This window comes from Gadus chalcogrammus, chromosome 16 (assembly GCF_026213295.1).
Source record: "Gadus chalcogrammus isolate NIFS_2021 chromosome 16, NIFS_Gcha_1.0, whole genome shotgun sequence".
In the NCBI taxonomy this organism is placed as follows: Eukaryota; Metazoa; Chordata; class Actinopteri; order Gadiformes; family Gadidae; genus Gadus; species Gadus chalcogrammus.
The window spans coordinates 9,859,376-9,886,574 of NC_079427.1; the positions used below are offsets into that span (position 1 = coordinate 9,859,376).

General features: G+C 48.2%; 1 protein-coding gene across 1 annotated transcript; it reads left to right on the forward strand.

Annotated features, from left to right (window-relative positions):
* The first annotated feature begins 899 nt into the window (after positions 1-899).
* Positions 900-27,098, forward strand: LOC130406646 (transcription elongation factor SPT6-like). Its single transcript, XM_056612320.1, has 37 exons — positions 900-1,194; positions 1,760-1,875; positions 2,043-2,285; positions 2,380-2,450; positions 2,649-2,844; positions 2,947-3,031; positions 4,745-5,000; positions 6,033-6,134; positions 6,371-6,484; positions 6,867-6,956; positions 7,042-7,184; positions 7,387-7,532; positions 8,750-8,872; positions 9,062-9,191; positions 9,534-9,684; positions 10,061-10,215; positions 10,541-10,733; positions 11,547-11,695; positions 12,429-12,546; positions 12,911-12,987; positions 13,074-13,209; positions 13,508-13,645; positions 15,383-15,550; positions 16,207-16,334; positions 17,058-17,265; positions 18,412-18,559; positions 18,831-18,973; positions 19,621-19,761; positions 20,391-20,586; positions 21,239-21,477; positions 22,153-22,264; positions 22,471-22,597; positions 22,978-23,090; positions 23,515-23,592; positions 23,829-24,016; positions 24,804-25,006; positions 25,592-27,098. The coding sequence occupies exons 2-37, from the start codon at positions 1,773-1,775 to the stop codon at positions 25,782-25,784; spliced, it is 5,304 nt and encodes a 1,767-aa protein (XP_056468295.1). The 5' UTR covers positions 900-1,194; positions 1,760-1,772; the 3' UTR covers positions 25,785-27,098.
* The last annotated feature ends 101 nt before the right edge of the window (positions 27,099-27,199 follow it).

The following is a 27,199-nucleotide window of genomic DNA, read 5'->3' on the forward strand; positions in this document are numbered from 1 at the left end:
ACACCAGAAACAGCGCATTCTGAGGGATTGAAACAGATGGGAATAGCGGTAGGGGAGATTTTTTTTTTCTATAGCAAAAAGCTTCAAAAACATGTTTCCTGGAACTCAAATAGGCTACTATGTTTACTTGTTGGGAAAACCACCATAATACGTCTCCTTTAAGTCTGTTTGTCTGTGATTCACGTGGGTTTCCTCCTCCCTCACAAAACAGGCGTGTTATCCTGCCTGTGCCCTTCACCAAGGCACCAGCAGTAGTCCTGGAATTGGTCCTTGGGCGCTGAACTCGGGACGCCCATTGCCCTATCTAGTGATGGTTAAGTGGTCCTCTTGCTGCTAGTGATTGTTAAATGCTCCTAATGCTGCTAGTGATGGTTAAATTCCCCTAGGACTGTCTGTGCTGTCAATTAGACTTCTCTGATTTACAATTGAGTCCTTACGAATAATCAGAACCCAACTTTGATTTCTCAATTTGAATACATTTCTTGGATAAATTATTATTGGAGAGCCTTTAATAATAACCGGAAAATCCTTTTGAAATTAATAATTTCATTTTTTCTCAACTTTTTTCTTTTATTTAAATGAGCAAATGAAATGAACACAAGACATATGCACTTATTTTCAATACAGAATAGGGGTCACAAAAAATAAGAAAAAAAAATCAACGCTGTCAAACGTTTTCACGGGACAAATATTTCATGATTGGTCCATGGTAATACATTCAAAATTTGTCTGGAGCTGTCAAAGCAGCACTCTGTACCTCTGACAGCCCTTTTTAACTTTTGAAAGGAATAATATTACTACGTGCTTTATGCATGACATCAAATGTATTCTCCTATAAAAACCTACCGAGTTGTTTAAACCAGATGCACAGCGCTGATGCATGTGACGTTGGTGCGTAAGCTGCATCTTCCAATGCGTCCTCTCTTCTCCCTATCAACCGCTGCGTCGTCGTTCTATCCACCGCTGCGTCCTCTCCGCATCCATCGATGCGTCCTCGCTCGCTCCACCGCTGCGTCCTCGCTCTTTCCACCGCTGCGTGCTCGCTCCACCGCCGCGTCCCCTCTCCGCATCCACCGCGTAGGCTCCGTGGAAGTGCAGCAGCCGTGGCTGACATCGACGCCCACTGTCACACGACATTGATGTTCTCAGACTAAACGGCACCATTTCATGGCGCTATCGGAACTCACGTTAAAGGTATGTACGGATGAAAGACAGGTTAAAAAGAGGAGGTTTCATGGGGGTTCAGTCGGTGTTGTGCTAGCCAGGAGTTAGCATCGTGCGTCTGCAGTCTGCAGTCTCGAAGCAGTGCTGGGACCCGGGCCAGCCCCATTGGGTAGCTCGTTTCACACTTGACGTCTCAGAGATGACACTTGCCTGCAACGCTAATTTCCAATGGTTTGTGATAAGAACGTGCTTGTATAAAATACAAATATATATAAGCTGTCCCGTTTTATTTTATTTTTTATATTCTGCAGGAAATATTCAACAGGGCCTTGCTGTCATGTCAGGGTGTGTGTGTGTTTTTCATGATTCCATTACCCCTTGATTCGCACAAGGCAGCGAGTTTCAAGTGCCTTCGTTTATATTGTTGTGAGCAATTCGTTATACTATTTGACTCGTGTTATGGCTTCATAAACTGTAGCATGCATCAAATTCTTCTGTGTTTATACAAGCCGCAGAAAAAAATCAAATTGCCCAAATTAAACACACATACAGTAACAGCTAAGATAATTCCACTTCTGTTGCTTCTCCTCCACAGATAATTAGTCATCATGTCTGATTTCATTGAAAGTGAAGCAGATGAGTCTGAAGATGAAATATTTGGAAGATCTGAGGAGCCGAAGAAACCGCAGAAACACCAAGGGACCAATGATGGTAAGATGACCCTTAACACTAAACACAGTTACCACTAACGTCATCACATCTCAAATATTCTGTGACTGTTTCTACAAACATGAGGAAATGCAGAGTAAGTACCACCATCTCAAGTCGTTAAAAGACTGGAGCTGTTGACGTTTCGTATTCTTTTGCTCTTCACACAGATGAGGAAGAGGAGGAGGAAAACCCAGAGGATCAGGATGAGCACGGGAACCTCAGAGGTCTGATTGACGACGACGTCGAGAAAGAGGAGGAGGAGGAGGAAGAGGAAGGAGGAGGTGGAGGAGGAGGAGGAGGAGGAGGAGGAGGAGGAGAAGGAGGAGGAGGAGGGCGGGGGAGCAAGAGGGATGGGGAGGAGGAGGACAGCGACTCCGGCGAGGAAATTGGACATCGAAAAAGAAAGCGAAGTCAGTGCTTTCCCAGGTCCTGTTTGTTCCACACCGATCGATGGGTAAGGTGAGCGCTGGTGGGTTAACCGGGTTCAACGGCTCTCTTCGCTAGGTTACGACGACCGGCTGGATGATGACGACATCGACCTCATCGAGGAGAACCTGGGAGTCAAAGTCAAACGGGTAAACTATTATAATAACACACACACACCATTCCTGCATTCATAAAATTAATGATATTCATAATTTTTTTATTTTAACTGAAAAATGCATCATTTGCATTTTTCATCCATGGTATCACCTCTCGTGATAGTATCTATGACGGGAATTGTCATCTCTTCCAAAATGTCGTTCTAATTTTTATTTTATTCCGGGCGTCAGCAAAAGTTCCGTCGTCTCCGAGACATGTCAGAGGACGAGGACGAGGAAGGCGACGAGGACATACGGGACGCCCATGAGAAGGACATGATCGCAGACGAGATCTTCATGGGCGGGACGGGCATGGAGGAGCATGAGCCAGCCATGGACGTGCCCCTGCACCCTGGGGAGGGGGAGGAGGAGGAGGAGGAGGAGTCGGGTGGGTGACCCTCATCCCGTTCCATACAGTGTGGATGATGATCGTTAGAATGGTCTTTGTGTGGCATGGGCTGTGTTCAATTGAGTGCGTGTGTGTCCTCAGATATCGACGACTTCATCGTGGACGACGATGGTCAGCCCTTAAAGAAACCGAAGTGGAGGAAAAAGCTGCCCGGATATACGGACGCGTAAGCGAACCTAGTCTAGCAGCCAATACTGTGATGGAATAGTTAGAAGAGCTAGGGATGGGCAGACACTGGTAACACATACTGGTCTGAAACTAGGATTTAAACGTAGGAATCAGACTCTGATTAAGTATTTGACAGTCCAAGTTGGAGTTTGAGCGTATTTGAGCGTAGGTTGGAGCGTATTTTTTGTCAAAGCTAGGCAAAGATATTATGCAGTCTGTTTGAAGACGTTATTAATATATAAGTACCTTTTAACGACCACGGAGTAGACCATCTCCTAGTTTGCCATATAAGAGAGTGATGTGGAAACACTTATGCCGCTTTTCCACCGCACATGTAGCTCGACTCGACACGACACGACTCGACACGACTCGACACGGTAGCAGCGCGGGTGCTTTTCCACCGCAAATAGTACCTCCGGGACGTGGGCGGGGTCGTCTGCGCGAAAGGGCCGTGACGTATTTTTGTACGCGACGCAAACAACACCTACGTAATCCACACATGGACAGAACCCACATAACAACAATGGAGAACATCGATGCGATGGTATTCGTGTTGGTATTATTAGCTGGCATGTTGAAGAAGTGGAATATGTTGGCTGCGGCGCTACTATGGCTGTTCTATCGTTACCAGCATGGTTGCCATGTCGCTCTCGTGACTTCGTCACACTCTCTGGCCAATCAGTGGCCGGCCGTCTGCCGACGTCACATTTTAGCATCGGCTCAGCCGCTTGGAACCTAGAGCGAGGCGGTACTAGAAAAAGCAGCCACTTGAGGTACTAGATCGCGGTGGAAACGCAAAAAAGGCGAGCTGAGTCGAGTCGAGTCGAGTCGTGTCGAGCCGGTACCATGCAGTGGAAAAGCGGCATTAAACTCCAACAAGAGATCAGGAAACCCCTGAATACATTTCAAGACCTTAAACAAAGTAATGCAAAAGCTGAGCTGGACTGCAGAACACCTGCTTTTCCAGTTTCGGCAAACTGTCTCGCTTCTGTGATTCCTCCCAAAATTTTAAGAATGGGTTGTTATCGAACAATGCTCAAACATGGCTGTAGCAAAGTCTGCACTGCATGCCAGCTTTGGGGCTTTTCTGGGCTCCTCCCAAGCAGAACGAAGGGTGGTGATGTTAATGCCGGTTTATTGTAAGTTATGCAGGTGATGAACATTGGCAAGGGTGCTCAGTTGCCATGAAGGAGATCTCCCCCTGAGTTTGTGTGTGGTGAATGCTGTATTAACCTGTGCACACTGATTACTCAATGTGCAGCCTCAGCCAGCCCCAGAGTCCAAGCAGACTCGGCCAGTTGAGGCTTCTTAAACAAGCCATCATCCACACAAACTATCGCAGCCTTCACCGCCAACCCGCCTTCTTCACGTTCGTTATTCTGGGACTTGTGCCATGTATCATCATCGTCATCCTCTATGTCATCACTGTCCTCGTTTGAACGTTCTCTACCTTTGTCTCAGACACGGTCATGCATGCGCCATTAGTACACACTGGCGGCACAGAACACCGGATGACCTTTCTAAGAAGCAAGAGTCTCTCCGGAAGACGCTGTGGTTTCCCTGTCTTAACTCATTCATAAGGGAAGTCGTTGATCATCACCCATCTAAGGGTCGTGGTAAAACCCACCCCGACATGAGTCGCACGAGCTCGTCTGAAAACCGGCCCCACCCAGCTCTCTCCCCGCCCCGTCTCTTCACCCCGCCACCGCAGGGCCCTGCAAGAGGCGCAGGAGATCTTCGGGGGGGACTTTGACTTCGCCGAGTTCGACGCGGAGGCCTATGACGACGCGGAAGACGAGGAGGAGGACGGCGACGAAGAGTCGTGGGACCGGCCCAAGAAGCAGGCCAAGAAGCGGGCGGGCCGCCGCAGCATCTTTGAGATATACGAGCCCAGCGAGCTGGAGAGCAGCCACATGACGGACCAGGACAACGAGATCCGCTCCAACGACATGCCGGAGCGGTTCCAGGTGCGGCCCGGACCCGTTCCGGAGTCCTCTCTCTTGGCCTCCGTTTGAACCCGTGTGCGTCTTAAACACGCCGACCTGATTTCACGTCTTTTATTCTGTGTTATGCCAATATACATCAATAACTACAGCGCATCCAAATCAAATCAATATCCCTTACTGTGCTATTATTCTTAATATTGGACTCGTGTTATGTATGGCTCCATAAACTGTAGCCTCCATCAAATTCTTCAGTGTTAAAAATAGGTGCAGGAAAAAGTTGAATTGCCACAAATGACATACACATACAGTAAAAGCTAAGATATTTTAACTTATTTTCAAGATGTGTTGCCTCTCATCCACAGATAATCAGTCATCATGTCTGATTTCCTTGAAAATGAAGCAGATGAGTCTGAAGAGGAATTATTTGGAAGATGCAAAATATTCGTGTGTCAGGCAGCTTCTTGTCAAGGCCTGCAGTCTACCGTCTGCATTTCAACCCATAGCCTGAGAGTAGGGTGCAACTGATCCTGCTCCTTAAAAAGCCTGGGATGGGATGGCACTTTTCGGCCATCCTATCAAATCCCATCCCTTCTACATTTAGTCCCTGCATGCATCCTCAATCATACTGTAAGACAATTCCATGAACCCCGTGTCAGGGGATCTATATATAACAACCGCAGGACTGCAAGGACAGAAGTGCACCAACTGTAAGTGAACACCAGAGCTTAAAGGTGACATATCATAGCACCAGGTGTGAGTGTGATTAGCCGTTACAAGCCGTTTTGAAAATCTGCCTCTTCTGACCACATTTGGGCGTGTCCACCTAGATGTATGACGGATAGATGAGCAACGTTTGCTACAGTCCACCGGGTAGGCTGGTAGACTGATCTATCCAGCAGCACACATCTAGATGGACAAGCCCACTTGTGATGTCAGAAGAGGCCGATTTTCGAAACGGGTTGTAACGGCAAATCACACTCACTCCTGGTGGTGCCATGTGTCACCTTTTAAGGTTGCGTCAACGGTCTGACCTCCTGTGTTTGTCGCCACAAGCTACGCTCCATCCCTGTGCGGCCTGCTGAGGATGACGAGCTGGAGGAAGAGGCGGAGTGGATCTACCGCAACGCCTTCTCCACCCCCACCATCTCCATGCAGGTCAGGACACCTGTCACTCACGACCGGGGTCACCGTAGCCAGAGGACTAGCGCCACGGCGTGTCAAAGTCCTGATTGAGAGCCCCTCCTAAAGGGACGTTTCCCATCGTAGCCCAACATAACAATGGATACCCAAAACCCCCAATCACATAGTGTGTGAATCCTATGTTTTCCATCAGTCTATAGGGTAACACCCACAAGGCCTTCAAGTGGGTTCTGGGTTTTGTCTTAATTCAGGAGGACACAGACTATTTGGAGAGAGGCCCCACTACTAACTTTAGCAGAAAGGGTCCCAGCATGATCGCGAAGATCAAGGAGGCTCTGAACTTCATGAGGAACCAGCACTTTGAGGTTTGTCTCCTCTTTCACCACCTCACGCTAGTACACCGACATGGGTGAGGCCAGGTGGCTGTCTCCAGCTGTCACTCAATGTTTGCTTTTGGGCCCCTCTGGCAAAACTTTGGACATAATGGGAAATTCACGAAACAGTGAAAATCTTGAGTTTAAAAGTCGATGAATTGTCAATGGAATGGACATGCTATGCTAGAAAACCGTTACAAAAGCAATTTGCAGAGTTTTGTATTGATACACAAAATTAAAAGCCGTTGAGTTGATATAAGCTCAGCTCTCCCAGCTGCTTCTCCAGTATGCTGTGGGGGCAGAACACATCGTTCCTCCCCAGCAGACACGTTCATCACCAGTCATTCTAGAAGGTTGTGTGTCGCGTCGCCAGGTACCCTTCATCGCCTTCTACAGGAAGGAGTACGTGGAGCCCGAGCTGAACATCAACGACCTCTGGAAGGTCTGGCACTGGGATGAAAAGGTAGGTCACGACACTGCTGTCCTGGCTGGCGGTCTGAGGGAAGTGAGGCCAGGCGGTCTAACCCTCACAAACATCTCCCCCTCAGTGGACCCAGCTGAAGACCCGGAAGCAGAACCTGAAACGCCTCTTCCACAGGATGCAGGCCTTCCAGTTTGAGTTGATCTCCGCTGACCCGGACAAGCCCCTGTCGGACGGCGTCCGTCCCCTCGACTGCGCAGACATCGACAGGTGGGGTCTTCTGATAGAGGTCGGTTCTCCTAGTTGAGGTAGGGTCTTCTCATAGAGGTAGGGTCCTGCTGCTAGAGGTAGGGTCTTCTCACATCATTCTGGTTTGTGTGTGTGTCTTCAGGTATAGAGTGTGTGGTCTGTGTTGTGTGTGTGTGTGTGTCTCAGGTTAAAGAGGGTGCGTTCTGTGTTGTGTGTGTCTCAGATTAAAGGCTGTGCAGTCGGGTGATGAGCTGAGCGACGTGTACAACCATTTCCTGCTGTACTACGGCCGGGACATTCCCAAAATGCAGAACGCCTCCAAGTCTAAATCCAAGAAACTGAAGAAGGTCAAGGAAGTGGATGAAGAAAGTAGGTTCACACTCTGCTGTCGGTCTTCACCTCTAAAGAGCCCCGCCATGATTTAAGTATGGGATAATGTCCATTATCAGGAATTAATGGACGACGCGGAGGAACCGTCTGATGCGCAGCGGATGACGGTTGCCTCTGCGGAGTCCATTAATTCCTGAAAATGGACACCTCGAAGGGCATTATCCCACTTATACCGCGGTCACTTACCAAAGAAAATAAATTGAGACCATTCATTTATATTTTCATGCGTTTTACAATCTAAATATAAAGTTTTTCACAAGCCATAGCTTTGTTTCCCTGGTAACAGGCTGAGGGTTTGACTAATTCCTGGAACAACCATTACCCTCCCGTAGGGTTCTTATGCAACGGATCGTTGTTCACTACAGTAATTAGGACGGACATTAGCTACGACTTGGCAACGGGAGGTATTCTAGTCCGCTCAGCTATGCGCCAGAGAGCTAACGTTATGCATTGTACATATTTATAATTCGAAATTCGTATATGCTATATATGCTATAGCATATAATAGCATTCTCTGATTACAGTTTAATTCATTTTTAACAATTCACCAGCTCTCGTTTTGAAGACGGAATCACAGCGCTATTCGTTTCAATGGGAATCGCAACGTTGTATACTTTCAACATAAAGTGTACATATTTATAATTTGAAATTCGTCCCAGCCTTTATACCACAGATACTATAGGGTCTATAGCAAATAACCACTTTTTCTGATTACAGTTGAATGCATTTTTCACAATTTACCAGCTCTCGTTTTAAAGGCTGAACAGACAATTTGACTGGAACTGCTCAGCAGGAGTCCGTATATCAAGAGTTAATGCACACCCTTCAGCCAATCAGAATCGAGTATTCCCCCAGACTGTGGTATAAGCTAAAATAAAAAATTGAAGTTGATGTCACAAATACATGAATGAAGGACTTCATTGAAGGAAGTGTAATTAAGTCGTTTTCATTCATCACTACTAGGACTGAGCACGGATAAACTGTTTATTTGAAGGTGAGAGTTAATTATAAATTTTTCTTTGTACCAATAAACCAACTGCTTTTCTTTCGCTTATTTTACAAAAAATGTATTGACTGCAGTAAATCAACGGGTTCAAGAAGGGAGTCAGGGAGAAACACTGAATGGCCGCTAAAGTATTGTGGAGGCAAGGGTTACCTTCTATTTCTGCAACTCCAGGTTTGTCTTGCCTTCACAGAAGAACCGGGTGCAGAGGAAGAGGAGCCTGAGGAGGAAGAGGGAGAGCAGCAGTTGAAAGGGCCGGAGCTGAAGCTGGCCTCTCGTAGAGACATGTACACCATCTGCCAGGTTGCTGGACTAGGTGAGTTCCTCGCCTCTAGGTGAGGCCCTGGCCACCAGGTGTCGCTGTTGGACACTTGACGCATCCACACACTGGGAGTGCAGTGTTCAATTGTGTCTAGGCCTACTTTTCCTTAAACACTTTTTGTCCCCCAAGAGCTATGAGTTTTAATCTAGTTTTTTTTTTTTTTTGTATGTGTTTTTGCCCCAGACGGCCTGGCCAAGAAGTTCGGGTTGACCCCGGAGCAGTTTGGGGAGAACCTTCGAGACAGCTACCAGCGCCACGAGACGGAGCAGTTCCCAGCCGAGCCACTAGAGCTCGCCAAAGACTACACGTGCAGGTCAGGTCACATCCAATAGTGACAGGTTTGAATTAATGTGCTGACCCATGTATACATTCTGCCAAAACCGTATTTATATTAGTGCAGAACTGCAGATCATATCTTATAGTAGCACAGTAAAATTATGTGGGAGGCATAGCATATTATACCTCCAACATATTAAACAGATTAATAAGGGCACAGATGTTTGGTCAAAAAGACAAGGGGTACATGGGTACTCTCAGGTAGTATAGTCCGGGTGGGGGGGGGGGGGCATGTCCTGGGTGATGTCCCATTTATGTCAACACAAACGTACAATTTTTCGTAACCTTTTCCTCATGGTTGTGTGGGGGGGGGGTCCAGTCAGTTCGGTACAGCTGAGGCGGTGCTGGACGGTACGCGCTACATGGTGGCCATGCAGCTGGCCCGCGAGCCCCTGGTCCGGCACGTCCTGAGGCAGACATTCCAGGAGAGGGCCAAGATCAACACCAAGCCCACCAAGAAGGGCAAGAAGGTAGGCAGAGACCGCTGAATCCCCCTCGTACGCTGTGTTTGTGGCTCGAGGTAGTGGGGCAGCAACAGGCCGACCCTGGGTCCTGTTGGAAGCACTGAGGTGGAGTGTTGTGCACATGTTGAGTTGGCTTTACACGCACTGGATTTTTTACATTGGTTGTTCATTGTTTGAACAGCATCTAACGAAAATGGTGTTCCACTCTTTAAATAATTCTTTAATTATTATTAATACAATTATTTAATTATGGATTAGTGAGCAAAGAAAATGTGGGATGTTTTTCTACTACAACATTTGAGAAAAGTGAATGGTAAAAATCATTGTACCAGCCTTAGCGTTTTCATCTTTTACCGACCTCTTGGTGACCCCCCCCCCCCAGGACGTGGACGAGGCCCACTACGGCTACTCCTTCAAGTACCTGAAGAACAAGTCTGTGAAGGAGCTGACCGGCCAGCAGTTCCTCCTCATGTGTCAGGCAGAGGACGAGGGGCTGCTCAGTATCTCCCTCTGCATCGACCTCCTGGGGGTCAAGGGGTAAGGGGCGGGGCCTATCCATGACTCCACCCACCTGCTGGGGGTCAAGGGGTAAGGGGCGGGGCCTATCCATGACTCCACCTATCCATGACTCCACCTGTTGGGGGTGAAGGGTTAATTAGGACAATTTCAAGACGCTTTAATCCAAAGCGACTGACATTTTTCCGAAGAAAGAGAAACAACAATATGTCGCTGTGGGTACAATAAGGATGTTTGTGGAACAAGGGCCAAGCACTAACAATCACTAGGTGATCGCATTCCCCGTATACAACAAAGAAAGCTAAGATAAGATGCTGTTGTCTCTCCTTGGCCCCTGGGCGCGTAGGTACGGGGACCAGACGTACTTTGAGGAGATCAAGCAGTTCTACTACCGGGACGAGTTCAGCCACCAGGTGCAGGAGTGGAACCGGCAGCGCACGCTGGCCATCGAGCACGCCCTCAAGCACTTCCTGTACCCCCAGATGGCCAAGGAGCTGAAGAACAAGCTGCTGGCCGAGGCCAAGGAGAACATCATCAAGGTGCTTCTTCATGCACCGGTTCTACTGCTGGGTTCCCCCTGATACCCTTGTGTTCCCCATGGTTTCCCCATGGTTCCCCAATGGGTTCCCCCTCTGTTCTCCCTGTGTTCCCTCTCTGTTGCCCCTGGGTTCCCTCTCTGTTCTCCCTGTGTTCCCTCTCTGTTGCCCCTGGGTTCCCTCTCTCTACCATGGGTTCCTCCTGCGTTCCCTCTGTTCCCCTGGGTTCCCCCTGGGTTCTCTCTCTCTCCCCTTTGGTTCCCCCTGGGTTCTCTCTCTCTCCCCTCCTCCTCTACACCAACACCTTCAACGTGAAAAATACTCATCAATTTAAAAAACATGTACTTATTTCCATTTCTCTCCATTTCGACCTGACCTTCTGCAGTCCACCGCCCCAGTGGTATGGATGAGCCTTTCTTTAGTTAATACTTTGCCACCTGCACCCTCCCTTAAAGCAGGCGTCTCAGAGCCATGATGTGTGTTGAGCCCACGGTGGTTTAGACAGGTTTAGTGACGGTGTAGTGACGGTGTAGTGACGCGTGTAGTGCGCGTGTAGTGCGCGTGTAGTGACGCGTGTAGTCACGCGTTTAGTGACGCGTGTGTGCGTCTCAGAGCTGTGATGTGTGTTGAGCCCACTGTGTGGTGACGGTGTAGTGACGGTGTAGTGACGCTCGTGTGCGTCTCAGAGCTGTGATGTGTGTTGAGCCCACGGTGTAGTGATGGTGTAGTGACTGTGTAGTGACGGTGTAGTGACGGTGTGGTGACGGTGTAGTGACGGTGTGGTGGCGGTGTAGTGACGCGTGTTGCCGCCCCCAGGCCTGCAGCAGGAAGCTGTACAACTGCCTGAAGGTGGCGCCGTACCGGCCGGACCAGCAGGCGGAGGAGGAGGAGGACGACGAAGACCTGATGGCCGAGGCCCAGGCCAAGGGCATCCGGGTGCTGGGCGTGGCCTTCTCCGCCAGCAGGTGGCGCTTCTTTCTGTAGAGGTTTGGGTGGGAGGAGCTTAATGTTTTGTCTTTTTAAAGGGACAGTCCCCCACAGAGCGGAAACTTTAAATATAGACTTAAAAATAGATCCAACCCCTCTCTTAAGGCCTCCCAAGAAGCCTCTCCCAGTAAGTACATGACTAGCTGGCCAGTTGGGTAGGTAGCCGGTTAGCTAGGTAGACAGACAGGTAGGCCAACCAATAATTTCCTTCGGGCTGACTGAAAGGATGGGAGGGGCTTATTACACGCCGGCGACAGCCACATATACCCTTTTTTATTTTTATTTCTCCGAGCACCTGATTTATTGATGCTATCGGGATCAAAAGTCATTTTCAACAAATATGACACATAATGCTTAAAAATTAAACAGCCTGACCTAGTGTTCAGGGCCTTAGAAGAATAACATAAATTGCGGGTAAAACCGCAGGGGCTAAACATTAGATTCTAGAACAACTGTGTTAGCGTTGATATGCGGGGGGGGACATTTGAGGGGCCTGCACACATTTTATCTGACAGGATTTGTGAAAGAATTTGTAAAATAAAGACCAGCTGATTTTATGTTTGCCGGTATACATACTGTACGTAGACGGCCATCTCAGTGCGCATTTGACTTGCGAGCCCAGACATCCAGATGACACACAGAGCCCTGGCAGTGTCCTTCACAGCCCAGTGTTATTCAGACGCCCGCCTGACTCTGAGTGTGGCTCACCAGGGACAGCCCCGTGTTCTGCGCGCTGGTGAACAGCGACGGCGAGATGGGGGACTTCCTGCGGCTTCCCTACTTCCTGAAGCGGAGGAATGCCTGGAAGGAGGAGGAACGGGACCGCAAGGTGTTTTTCTTTTGTTTGTCCAACCAGCATGCTTCTTCAAGGCTTAATTATGGTTCCACGTTGACGCAACGCAATGACCACGTAGTCGCTTCGACGCAGTCGTGAACATGTTTTTTTTGTTTTGTGTTGGGTTTTAGTTAGACCAATCACAGCTCTTGCCTCGACGCAAGGTTCCAATTTTTGGGAGGCGCACGTCAGGCCCTTGCAACAGATGCAGGGATGGTCTGCAAGGACGCAATGGGTCCATAAACCCCCTTGCGTTGCGTCGACGTGGAACCATAATTAAGCCTTTACCCGTCACAGGGACCCTCTCTGTTCTTTAGTGATGACCTTCTTTAACGCTCTGTCCTAAACGTCTCACCAGCTCCACGATCTGGAGACGCTGAAGAAGTTCCTGAACAACAAGAAACCTCACATCATCGCCGTGGCCGGGGAAAACCGGTTGGTCCCCTTCCCCCAACCACCAACTTTTGTAATGGTCGTTGTTGTTGTTGTTTACTGTTGTGTGTGTTGCTCTCTGGCCTCAGGGACGCCCAGCTGGTGATTGAGGACTTTAAGCGCACCGTCAGCGAGCTGGAGCAGGAGTCCTCCTTCCCCTCCATCGCCGTGGAGCTTGTGGACAACGAGCTGGCCATCCTCTACATGAACAGCAAGAAGTCCGAGGTCCGACCCGCCGCGGCCCACCCCGGGTCACTCCGGGCAACATACCGATCAAAGTCGGAGTACCTAAAGTAGATCTGAGGGCTGCAAGAGCAGTCATCTTTTACACAAAAAAAAGCTTCTTCCATAAAAGAAAACACAAAAAAACATTTATGGAATGAATTAAAACGATCTACAAATGTTATACCTCTATATGATTTTTTTTTTTTATCCAAAGTGTAAAGTTCACGCTTGCTTCCCCGATTCTCCTCCCCCTGGTTTAAATCAAGTATTTTGATGTGTGTCGACTCCGGACTTCCAGGCGGACTTCCGCGACTACCCTCCCCTGCTGAGGCAGGCAGTGTCCGTGGCCAGGAAGATCCAGGACCCCCTGGTGGAGTACTCCCAGGTCTGCAGCAGTGACGAGGACATCCTCTGTCTCAAGCTGCACCCTCTGCAGGTAACCCCACCTCCTGACGGCGCTGTCACACCAAAATTGTACCTTGGGCGAAAATTGTACCACCTACGTAATCCGCGTTCAAAAATTCCAAACCTGCCTGGCAACTGTTGATCGCGTCGAACGTTGCCTGGCAACGGACGATCATGTCGAACGATGACGTCTATTATCTAAATTAAATGATCACAAGCTAGCTAGACTACGATACACTTTAAATACTCAGTTTACTAGCTAAATTCGATTAAACAATTAAATACAATACAAATACAAACTACAATACACTTTAAACACTCAGTTTACTCGCTAAATTCAATACAATACAAATATAAAGTAAAAACAAGTTATCTGTATAACGTTATTTCGTCTTGATGAGCATGAATGTTTTCTGAAACCTGCCTGGCAACGGACAATCGCGTCGATCGATGACGTAATGTTTCAGAGCGGATTACGTAGGCGGTACAATTTTCGCCCCCGGTACAATTTTCGTCTGACAGCACCGATCACTTCACGATGCACCGCGTGTGTCAAAGAACATTTTCGGAAAGAAAATCTAATATTTTACAGTTAAAGGACAATTCCGGTATTTTGAACATTGAGCCCCCTTTCTGGTTTGTCTAGGATGAAATAGAGTGGTTAACACCGACATTTTGAATATTGGTCCTGTCTCGAGTATTTGGCTAATTTCGAAACGCCCCTGCCTGCTTCACAATGGCTGGCTATGGGCATAGCCAGCCATTGTGTACTGCCTACACCCCTAAACGCTCGTTTTCAGAAATGTGAGACTCATCGAGTGGTTAGTGATGTTCTTTTATGTTCCTAATCACGTATCGTAGCGAAATACTGGAACTGAATAAATCAACATGGTCTCACAGGAATCCGTGAAATGACTACGGTCGGACGCTAAAATTCCGTGGCCACATCACGGACAATTGAAGTGATTCCGTCAGACCACCACGGATTTTGAGTTAAGCCCCCGCTGTGGTCAAATGTGGCACACACACAGATTTAAACGGGAGCACACACACAGATTGAAACGGGAATCTGTGTGTGTGCCACGGAATATCATTGTCATTTACTTGCATTGGAGCAACTTCCGTGGACACAACAAGGACAATTTAAGTGTTTCAGTGAGACCACCCCGGGTTTTGAGTTAAGCCCCCTTGGTTGACTCGCTCGTTGAAACGGGGATCCGTGTGTGAGTCACGGAACATCAGCGTCATTAACTTGCATTGGAGCGAATTCCGTGGCCACATCACGGAAATCACATCACGTGTTTCCGTGATGTGTCCACGGATTTCGAGTTATTCGTCCGTAGTCATTTCACAGATTCCTGTGAGACCAGGTTGGAATAAATTGTTTCTTTATAACTGAATTTATGTTGAAATGCTAACGCTTTGTTTGTTCTTTACAGGCACACATATTTTCAATGTCAAAAATACCACCACTAATATTTTGTAATTTAAGAGACACTTGAAGTGAATTACAGTGAATCAGTTTGTTGAGACAAAAGTCACATGTAATTAGTTGGTAGGGTTAAAGGAAACTTCCCTGCCACCCGGTACAAACTGCGGACATTGTGTTTGAACCCCAGAACCTCCCGGATAGGCGTCGGACACCCTGACCACACCGGACCATCCAGACAAAATAAAACGCAAAAAACACCATAGAATCATGCTCTCCGCTATGGGGTTGGGGTATGGTCGGGGTCTTGACCCTCCGCCCTCCTCCACCCTCCCCCAGGACCAGGTGGAGAAGGAGGACCTGCTGAGCACCCTGCAGTGTGAGTTCATCAACCGGGTGAACGAGGTGGGCGTGGACGTGAACCGGGCGCTGGCCCACCCCTACACCCAGAGCCTGGTGCAGTACATCTGTGGTCTGGGCTCCAGGAAGGGCTCCCATCTGCTGAAGGTCTCACAGGGCTCACCACCCAAACACCCCCACCTCCATCACCCCCACCACTATCACCACCACCACCACCATCACCCCCATCACCACCACCACCACCACTATCACCACCACCACCAACCCCACCGTCACCCCCACCCCCACCACCACCACCACCACCAGCACCACCATCACCACCACCACCACCTCCATCAATGTTCCATTCTGTTGTTGATGTTGTTTTTGTTGTGTTGTTAGTTCTAGTTTCAGCTATTGGAAATGTTTTCTGGTTTCATTTTGGGGTTATTTTGGCTAAGCAGTGTGTGTTCGAGATCTGCTGCACACTAGCTTCTTGACTGAAATATTACTTGTTTAACCATGTTCATGCATATTTAGTCAGCATTGCTCTCTTTGATTAGCCATCTGCACATATTTTACTCAAAAAATTCAGTTTAATGTTTTTTTCATAAAGTTCTATTTTATATTTATATAAATTATATTTATATGATTTCTCTTATTACACTTTGCTGTTACCTGTGTTCCCCTTTTACATATCTAAACTGTTAGGAAGCCTGTCATTCAAGAATTTGACCGACATTGGTGAGTCAGTGCTCAGGGTTCAATCACTGTGCACACTGTGTAATAAAGGTGGAACACTGAGCATCTCCCGGTGTTCTCAGATCCTGAAGCAGAACAACACGCGCCTGGAGAACCGCACCCAGCTGGTCACCATGTGTCACATGGGCCCCAAGGTGTTCATCAACTGCGCCGGCTTCATTAAGATTGACACATCGTCCCTGGGGGACAGGTGAGGCCACACACACAGCAGGAGCTGCGGCAGAGAGGGCAGAGGTTCAGGGGTTTGGGAGGCCTCGAACCACCTTGTGTTTGTCTTTGATTAGGGTTCAACGGTATCCGTCAACTTGACTGCGAAACTGAATAGACTGCTGATGCCCTGAGATGACTGATGCTTTGATTATTGTTATTTATTTTTTAATAACTGACTTTATTATTTTTTATTATCCTATTTATTTTACCTATTTAATCTATATTCATATACTACCTATTTTAATCATATACTACCCTGCCATATTGTTGGTCCTGAGAGCGAACTTCGTTCTCCATGTGTCTAACACATTTAATGACAACAAATTAAACTTGAACTTGGATGTTTATGTAATGTATGGACTATGGATAATTTAATTTATCCTAATTGCCAATAATGTCTATATCCGCTGTCTCTCTCCCCTATCTGTCTCTCTCCCCCCCTCTCTATCGCTCTCTCTCTCTCTCTCTCCCCCCCTCTATATCACTCTCTCTCTCTATCGCTCTCTCTCTCTCTCTCTCTCTCCCCCTCTATATCACTCTCTCTCTCTCTACCACTCTCTCTCTCCCGCTCCTGCTCCCTCTCCCCTCGCTCTCTCTCTCTCTCTCCCCCCCTCTATATCACTCTCTCTCTCTATCACTCTCTCTCTCTCTCTCTCTCCCGCTCCCTCGCCCCTCCCTCTCTCTCTCTCTCGCCCCTCCCCAGTACCGACTCCTACATCGAGGTGCTGGACGGCTCGCGGGTCCACCCCGAGACGTACGAGTGGGCGCGCAAGATGGCGGTGGACGCCCTGGAGTACGACGAGTCGGCGGAGGACGCCAACCCGGCCGGAGCCCTGGAGGAGATCCTGGAGAACCCGGAGCGCCTCAAGGACCTGGACCTGGACGCCTTCGCTGAGGAGCTGGAGCGCCAGGTAGGTCCCAGTTAGTCCCAGGTCAGTCCCAGTTAGTCCCAGGTCGTTCCCAGTTAGTCCCAGGTCAGTCCCAGTTGTTCCCAGGTAGGTCCCAGTTAGTCCTATGTCAGTCCCAGTTAAGGCTCGATTCCACTGGAGGCGTACGCGCCGCGGCACGGCTGCGCCGCGGTCACCGCCGCTGATCGCTTCCACTCTAATCAATGAGACCATTTCCATCCGGGCGCGCGGCGGAACGTTTCAGCAGCGTCCCAGGAGCGGCGTGCCGCGGCGCGGCGCTATCTTTCCGTCGCACTTCTATTTTTGCCGCGAGCCCTTGCTAAACCGCGTCAATATCAACAGAGCAGATCGAGCAGGGCAGGCAGGAAGTGAAAAAGTAAAAGCCATAGAGCATCCGGTCAATTTTCTAAATAAAACACAATACTCAGCTCATGTAACTTCACATCAACATTATTACGTCATGACCGGTGGCACCAGGTCAGCAGTCAATCAATCAAAGGGTATCAGAGGGTCGGCAACATGGACGACGAGAGACTCATTGTCGAAGTTCAGCAACATGAAGTCATTTATGTACCAAATCATCCTTTTTATAAGGAAAATGTCAGAAAGGACAAAGCGTGGCATTTAATTGCAATAGTTTTGGGAGTGGAAGGTGAGTACATTAGGTTTAGGATTATCGCGTGATCTCGTGATCTCGCTGTTACGCGCCCGGTAGGAATGGACGCAGGGCAGAGGACGCAGCCGTTCCGCGGCGCAGCCGTTCCGCGGCGCAGCCGTTCCGCGGCGCGGCCCCAGTTAGTCCCAGGTCGGTCCCAGTTAGTCTCTCTGTCTGGATCAGGGAATCTGGAAATGACCCTGGTTGCGTTTCAACTTTTTAATCACTGCATGACAACTCAAAGTAGCGGTGCAACACAATCTTAGCAGGAGCAGAAGTAGTAGATGTAATATTTGTAGGAACAGCAGCAGAAGTTCAGTTATATGTGTAGTAGCAGAAGCTCTAGTAGTAGTAGTAGTAGTGGTAGTAGTGCAAGTCAATGCATATTTATAGTAGTAGTAGTAGTAGTGGTAGTGCAATTCAATGCATAGTTATAGTGATGGTAGTGGCAGTAGGTCAAGTCAGCTCATCTGTGTGTTGTCTGTGTGCTCCAGGGCTACGGGAACAAGGGCATAACTCTGTATGACATCCGGGCTGAGCTGAGCTCCCGCTATAAAGACCTGCGCTCCGCCTACAGGAGCCCCAACACAGAGGAGATCTTCAACCTACTCACCAAGGAGACCCCTGAAACCTTTTACATAGGTAGAACCCCCACACACCTTTACATCAGTGGGACACCGACACACACCTTTACATCGGTAGGACACCGACACACCTTTACATCGGTAGGACAATGTTAATTTTGTGATCGTTTGACGCGAAAATCGAAATCGCGATCAAAAATCGATGAATAGCCCAGCCCTAGCTTACCTATAGTTATAATGTATCTATCTATCTATGAACCAGCTGTGCCAGCAGGTGTGACCCCCCCGCCCCCCTCCACCCTGGCCCCCCCCCCGCCCCCCCCCTGCAGGGAAGCTGGTGACCAGCGTGGTGACGGGCATCGCTCACCGCCGCCCCCAGGGTGAGAGCTACGACCAGGCCATCCGCAACGACGAGACGGGCCTGTGGCAGTGCCCCTTCTGCCACCAGGACAACTTCCCCGAGCTCAGCGAGGTGGGCGTGTGACCGTCTGAACAGGAGCTTCTCCGAAACGGGCAGAGGGGGGTGTGACCGCTGTCGTGGATACAAGTGTATCATGTCAATCATTGTTTTGTCATTTTGTGTCGTTCAAAGAATGAATCGTAAGCACCGGAGAGACTAAATACACAGTTTGCCTTTCATAAATAAAACGGTTATTAATGATTGAGGGGGAAAATATGTGATTTGATCTTTCGGGTATGAAATGGATTACACTGCGATAGTTACCAAAGACAGTTGTAGGCTTTGCATGAGAGGGGAGCAATAAAGATCATCGTTAGTTGAGTTAAGTTGATTTCTCAAGACGTCCACAATGAATAGGACATAACCAGCCTCCATGACATTATGAAGATGATATAACCAGCCTCCATGACATTATGAACAGGATATAACCAGCCTTGCATGACATTATGAACAGGACATAACCAGCCCGTCATGACATGATGAGTAGGATATACTGTAACAGGCCGTGCAAGACATTATGAATAAGACATAACCAGCCTTGCATGACATTATGAAGAGGACATAACCAGCCTTGCATGACATCATGAACAGGATATAAGCAGCTTTGCGTGACATCATGAGGCGGGTCTAACCGGTTTGGGGTCTTGGGTCCCCTATAGGTGTGGAACCACTTCGACAGCGGCTCCTGTCCCGGCCAGGCCATCGGGGTGCGTTGTCGCCTTGACAACGGCGTCACCGGCTTCGTCCCCACCAAGTTCCTGAGCGACAAGATCGTCAAGCATCCGGAGGAAAGAGTCAAGGTTGTCCTCATCGTTGGTTCAAATCTTAAAACATGCAGATAGCGCACGTAGCTTTGCTGTTGGGATGGTGGTAGCTTTATTTCCTCATTGTTGGCCTGGCTCTGATACTCAGTTGCTAACGCTTGGTTGTCAAGGCTAATCTAGTTAGCTTATTCTTGCCAGTATTCCCAAAAAAGCATTAGCACTCGAGCGACAAACTTGAACTACCTGAAAATAATTTAAAAAATACTTTATTAAAGTAAGCCTACCTTCATAGAAATTCTAAAGGTAGTTTTCAGATTGGTGGGACACTGACATTTGAATGAGATGTCACCGAAAACGACCCTCGGCTACGTGTTTACTAAATAGGGCTGAACGATTAATCGAATACAAACCGAAATCGTGATGTAATAGAACGCGATTTGCGTTAATTACAATCTCCACACATAGGCCTGGCCTAAAGAGCAGTTTATATGTTGACTGCTTCCAGTGCTTTGTTAGTCATACAATAGAATGATTTATTGCTAAGGAACTTTAAAAAGAAAAATCCCACACTAAATATTAATCGCAATATGGGTCGATTCCCCAAATACGTAACCACCTGGAGCCTGTAAATCAGTAGATGACCTTGGGGCGGGGTGACCCCACAGGTGGGCATGACGGTGCACTGCAGGATCATGAAGATCGACATCGAGAAGCTGAGCGTGGACCTGACCTGCCGGACCTCGGACCTGTCGGACCGCCAGAACGACTGGAAGCTGCCCAAGGACACCTACTATGACTTCGACACAGAGACGGAGGACCTGAAGACAGAGCAGGAGGCCAAGATGAAGCAGCAGAGGACCAGTGTGTGCTGAGGAATACACAGCTCATAAGATTACATTCAATGAATTAGACTCACAGGATCAGATAATGTTCAATTAGGTCAGATTGGATTATTCTGTGTATTCTGTAGAATTTGATTAGATTAGAGTGGACTTGAATACATTACTAACATTCATTACATTCATCTGCGCCTTTAAAATTGGCGATAACGTTTTCTTACAAGCAGTCGGTGTAGCATTCTCCTATTTCTAGATGCCTTGTATTATAACGACATCAGAGTTCCCCAAGGCAATGCCAACTCGTGTCTGCCAACTGTCCGTCTCTCTTAAAACCTCAAAGCCTTAATCTTTGTCTCGGTCTCTCCTCCCTCTTCCTTTCTCTCGCTCTCTCTCTTCTCCACTCCTTCTCTCTTTCTCTCTCTCTCGCTCTCTCTCTCTCTCCCCCCCACTTTCTTTCTCTATCTCTCTCTCTATCTGTCTGTCGCTCTCTTTCCTTCTGTCTCTCCCTCACTCTCTTTCTGTATTTGTGCGTGTCTCTCTCTTGTCTTTCTGTCTTTGTCTGTCTGTCTGTCTGTCTTTCTGTACATCTGTGTCTGTCTGTGTCTCTCTGTATCTTTCCTCTCTCTCTCTTTCTCTTGTCTCTCCCACCTCTCCCTCTCCCCTCTGCTGCGTAGCGTACATCAAGCGCGTGATCGCCCACCCGTCGTTCCACAACATCAACTTCAAGCAGGCTGAGAAGATGATGGAGTCCATGGACCAGGGCGACCTCATCATCCGGCCCAGCAGCAAGGGGGAGAACCACCTGACCGTCACCTGGAAGGTGGCCGAGGGCATCTACCAGCACATCGACGTGCGGGAGGAGGGCAAGGAGAACGCCTTCAGCCTGGGCCACACCCTCTGGATCAACAGCGAGGTAGGGGCGTTTTCAGGGGACGGGTCGTACGGCCGCTGATTTGGGTTCCGCCGCCCCTTTAAGAAAGTGCGAGAGTTTCTTAAAGAGGCAGCGACATCGACTTTGTTGAACAATCCTAGAAAACTAAAAGTGTGTATTCACATAATCACTAGGGGTCATCAGTTACAAAGGAGATGGAATCAGTGGGATCACCATTTATTTGAATGATTCAGGCCAACATAGTCTCACGAATAAAACGATAGACGCAATGGGTAATACAAACCCAACAACGATTTAATCCAGCATGTAATCAGATGTAACCGTATCTGCTGTGAATCGCTCTTCACCTATCGGCATTCGGTGGCAGATGAAGGGACGGCTATCGGGAAGAAGTTGGTCTTGTTACTAAGCTTTGCATAACAAATAATGACTCGGGGGGATCACACAGAGACTCTCTAGAAACTCTAGAAGTCTCTAGAAACACGTCACCAGCAAAACATGTCACCAACAAACCGTTTTTTTCCTCCGGTAAGGCCGCCGCTTTTATGCGTGTTTGTTACAAACTTAGAAGTAAGTGTACACTACGGAAGTCTCTTGCTACGGTTTCAGTTCTGAGTTCGTATCACTGGTCGTATTGCCTCCATCTAAATACCTTTTTTTTTTATTCTTCTCTTTCCTTCTCTTTTCCTCACGCAGGAGTTTGAGGATCTGGATGAAATCACGGCCAGATACGTTCAGCCAATGGCTGCCTTCGCTCGCGACCTGCTCGGCCACAAATATTTTCAAGGATGTGGCGGTGGAGACAGAAAGGGATTATTATATATGCATATATTAATACCATGTATGGAAAAAAATATAAGATATTTGAAAAAATGTATATATATTTAATAATAGAAAATAAACAGAGCAGAAACATTGATTATATGTAGCATAAATATTCCTATATTTCTTCCCATTATGTGAGGTAAATGTGTTTCTTCCCAACAATCATCGGTTGTTGTTTTTGTGACCTGCAGAAGATGGAGGAGGCGCTGGTGAAGAGCAAGAAGGAGAAGCCCGCCTTCATCCCCTACTACGTGTCCGCCTGCCGCGAGCTGCCTGGGAAGTTCCTCCTGGGATACCAGCCCAGGGGCAAGCCACGGTCAGTGTGAACCCAGTACCCTGCTGGGAGCGAGAGAGAGAGAGAGAGAGGAAGAGCGAGAGAGAGAGAGAGAGAGAGATTATTGTCGCCACTTGTCAGATGAGTGTCATGATTTTGTGATCCGATTTGGAATGCGCAGAGAATAAAACGTTTCTATTTTGCGATCTATTCAAAGATTTTCAGTTAGTTATGTGACTTTTTGTTTCTGTGATTCTTTTCATTGTCTGCATTTTACTGTCTTGACTGTACTATAAAGAATCAGTAAAAATACTGTCAGCGCCACATAGAGATCACTGCAACTAGAGCATTAGTTGCAGTGATCATGAAAGCAAGCCTTACACACAAACTCATGATGTGGCTCAACGTCTTTGTTCTGGCAGAGTTGAGTTCGTGACCATCACCCCGGAGGGCTTCAGGTACCGAGCCCAGATCTTCCCCACCGTCAACGGGCTGTTCCGTTGGTTCAAGGACCACTACCAGGAGCCTGTCCCAGGTCAGAGCCCCACAGTAGGGCGTGAAGGGGCCCCCAGTGAGACAAAAGAGGGCCCCTGGATAGTTTCTTCTATCTAGTCCTTTAGCAGATGCTTTCTTTCAATGCGCCTAAATCTCAAAGCACAAGACCGGGTCAGCAATTTTGTATCCGATTAGATTCAGTAGTCTTTTTGGGTCGCGCTATAAATACGTAGCGACATTCGCTGGGTACGCTCTGGGCTTTTTACGGTGAATCCAGACACAGCTCACCGAGGAGCAGTTAGGTCTTCAGCTCAGGGAGGCCCACAGGTAGGCCGCAGACATTGGGCTCAGAACTGAGAACCTTTCGGCTGGGAGTCAGACACCCTAACCACCTGACTGGTCCAGTCCGTGTTGGGATCCCTCTGTGATCTCTGTCCCCCCCCCCCCCCCCCCCCCCCACACAGGGCTCACCCCCAGCAGCGGCAGCCGAACCCGGACCCCCGCCTCGGTGAACGCCACGCCCGCCAACATCAACATAGCGGGTGAATTCATCCCCCCCAACACAGACACCTATTTATACATTTACATTAAGGCCATTTAGCAGACGCTTTCATCCAAAGCGACTTACATAAACCCATATACATATTGATTATGGCCGTGTTGGTTTTTGTTTTGGAGAGCTCATTGGTGTCTGTCTCGTTGACACGCTCTCTCTGTTGTTTCTCTTGTTGTTGTTGTTGTTGTCGTTGTCGTCGTCGTCTGTTGTGGCCATCCTCAGACCTGACCCGAGCGGTCAGCGCCCTCCCGCCCAACATGACCTCCCAGATGTTCAACGCCATCGCCGCGGTGACGGGCCAGGGCCAGAACCCCAACGCCACCCCGGCGCAGTGGGGCTCCAGCCAGTACGCCTACAGCGGGGGCGGCAGCACCGGCGGGGGCGGGGGGGGCAGCAGCAGCGCCTACCACGTACGAGCCCGCCGCCGCCGCCAGCGCCTTTTACTCGCGCGCTACGTTGCCGGGGCAACCGCGGTCCGCCCAACGTTTTTGTGTGTTGTGTTTTCGTTTTTTGTTCTTTTGTTTGTTTGATGTGTGTGACAAAGTCGGTTTCCAGGAGGGCTTTGATTGGTCTCCTCCAGAGAAAGGCTGTGCTGTCGAGAGCCGGTTTGTTGTTGAGGTTTGGAGACAATGATGCATGACCTTGTGGTCCATGCAGGAGATCTCTCCCTTTAGTGTGTGTGGTGACGGCTGGTTTAACGCATTGATTGCTCAGTGAGCCTCACCCATCCCCAGTCCAACCAGTCGCCCAACAATTTGTATTCATTTAGTCTTGGTGTTTTTCTTGATATTCGCTCAAGGCTTTGTATTCACTGAGTCTTGCATTCTTCTAGACATTCGCCCAAAACGTTGTATTCCTTTAGTCTTGCGTTCTTCGAGACATTCGCTCAACACTTTGTATTCCTTTAGTCTTGCGTTCTTCTAGACATTCGCCCAACACTTTGTATTCACTGAGTCTTCTCTCTTCTAGATCTTCGCCCAACACTTTGTATTCACTGAGTCTTCTCTCTTCTAGACATTCGCCCAACACTTTGTATTCACTGAGTCTTCTCTCTTCTAGATCTTCGCCCAACACTTTGTATTCATTGGGTCTGATGTCTTTCTAGATATTCGACCAACGCATTGTATTCATTTAGTCTGGTGTTTTTCTAGGTTTAATCCCAACACTTTGTATTCATTGAGTCCTGCGTTCCTCCAGATCTTCGCCACCCCGGCCCAGCAGCCAATCACGACGCCCCTGATGACCCCCAGCTACTCGTACGCCACGCCCAGCCAGCTGCAGAGTGCCGGCACGCCGCAGTACCCCAGCGGCACGCCCCAGTCGTCCCACGGAGGGCGGCCGTCCTGCTCCACGCCCTCCTCCTCCACCTCCTCCTCCCGCCACCGGACGCCCCAGTCGCAGTCAAAGTGAGTCCCGCTTTGGTGCACGCACCCATCAAAGGTCCCGTTCAATGCCATGCACGTTGAGGTTCAGTGTTGGTTTGAAAATAATGGACTATATGGAAGGATTACTGTTTTATATATGGATATGTGTGGCTAACAGATCAAAAAACCTGTTGCGCATCACATGGCTGAAAATGCCATGAGCACTGGCTTTTTACCGCGTTCAATGAGGACGCTAGTATCACTAGTAGGAAGTACCCCCCCCAACCCCAATGCCATCACGCACCTCTGTCCCTAGCACCTTGCATTGAAAATTGAGCCTGGTTAGATTAACAGACTCCAAGGGCTTCAGAGGTCCACATTATAGGACAGCGCCTAACCCTAAGCTTGCTCTGGAGAGCTAGTAAAAACTCAAGTTACATCTTGAGTTATTATATAACTCAAGATATATATATATATATATACTTAAGAACGGCAAATTAGCAATGACTTTAAAGTAACAAGAAATTCTCCCTCTCTCCCTCCCTCACTCCCTCTCCCTCCCCCCCCTCCCCTCCCTCTCGCCCCTCTCTCTCTCCCCCCCTCCCCTCCCTCTCCCTCCAGGTCTACCTCCCACACAGCGGTGGACTGGGGCAAGATGGCGGAGCAGTGGCTGCAGGAGAAGGAGGCGGAGCGCAAGAAGGCGCGTCCGAGCAGCCGGATGACCCCGCGGCCCTCTCCCAGCCCCATGATCGAGAGCACGCCCATGTCCGTCACGGGAGACGCCACGCCCCTTCTGGACGAGACCGATCGGTAGACCCGGCCCCTTTCTTTGGTTCGGTTTGGTTTCCCACCACCGACGGTCATCACAAGGCCAAACGCACTTTTTGTTTTCACGAAACACGGCGACGTGAGGTGTACGTCTGGCGTAGTCGATGGCCACGCCCACCGAGTCGAGTGCAGCTAATGGAGAAGAACGAGGTTTGATTGTAGTCGACGCACGGAAATGTGCGTACACATAAAACACTGTTATGTCTGTACTGTGAGACATAAAACAAAAACAATCTTGAATAATTGTTGGCACTAATAATTGTTGGCACTGAAGTGTAAAGAGTCCCTCTTTACACTTCAGTCACCCTAATGCATGCAATAAAACACATGTTAACAAATTAACTAGTGGTGTCAAGCGATTAAAATATTTAATCGCGATTAATCACATTAATGACACAGTTAACTCACGATTGCACATTTTTTTCTATTCTAAATATCCCTTGATTTCTTTATCCCATTAATTGTTCTCATTTTAATGCTCTTATCAACATGGAGAAGTGCATCGGTAGCCTTGTGCAAATGTTTTTTTATTGACAACAACATTGGCATATACCGATCAAAACAGGACGATACAAAAAAAAAGCCTATAGTGCAATTAAACGATGAACATACAAACATACTGCCTTGAACATAGCAGTCAGGCTACTGCTTCTTTGTTTTGAGGCAAAGAAAAAAAACAAAAACATTTGCGTTAATCGCAAATGTGTTTATGTTTATCATGATGAGTTTAGTGTGAACCTTATACATGTCGAGCTTCTTTGGACAAAAGCTGAAGGCCAAACTGTTTTTCTGTGTGCGGCAATAAAAGGGGTGTGTATGTGTGTGCCTGAGTGTGTGGGTGTGTGGGTGTGCGTGTATGTGTACACAGAAGGCACTGTAGAGTCATAAGTACTTCTTAGCCATGCTTACATAACTAAAACAAGCAAGTTTACGTCACGTTCTACGACTTAATGTAGGCTGTTATTAAAACCAGTGTTATTTCCCATTTCTCAAGCAACAAACCAATGTAAGCTAAAGGTGTTCCAACCACAGTATCCATGTTTCCCTCTCAGTATACATCTGTCAAGTAATTAAAGCAATGTCTTGTTGAAAAGGAATCCAGATCTTCTGGGGTTTATTTGAATTGTAATACATTCCTTGATGATTAAGTAATTGTGTTAATTGCATCAGTTCAATGCTTTCTAATCCCATCCTTGCTATAATAGCTAAAGCCTTACCTTAAAACCGCATGCGTATAGTCATTTTATATTTATTTTTGTACTTTCATTGTATCCCCAACCTTTCTGTGCTCAACATTGCATTTGCAATGATCCACTTAGCAGTGGCTTTTATGTGCTGCACGTTTAAAAGCTTCTCCAGAACCCATTGAATTCCAGACTCCAAATTATTTTGAACTATGAA

Excerpts from the sequence above, each read along its gene's own strand:
- LOC130406646 (XM_056612320.1), top strand. The coding sequence starts at position 1,773 with ATGTCTGATTTCATTGAAAGTGAAGCAGATGAGTCTGAAGATGAAATA. Across the intron at positions 17,266-18,411 it reads CTGAGGAGCTGGAGCGCCAG|GGCTACGGGAACAAGGGCAT; the intron begins GTAGGTCCCAGT and ends TGTGTGCTCCAG. Across the intron at positions 18,974-19,620 it reads ACTTCCCCGAGCTCAGCGAG|GTGTGGAACCACTTCGACAG; the intron begins GTGGGCGTGTGA and ends GGTCCCCTATAG.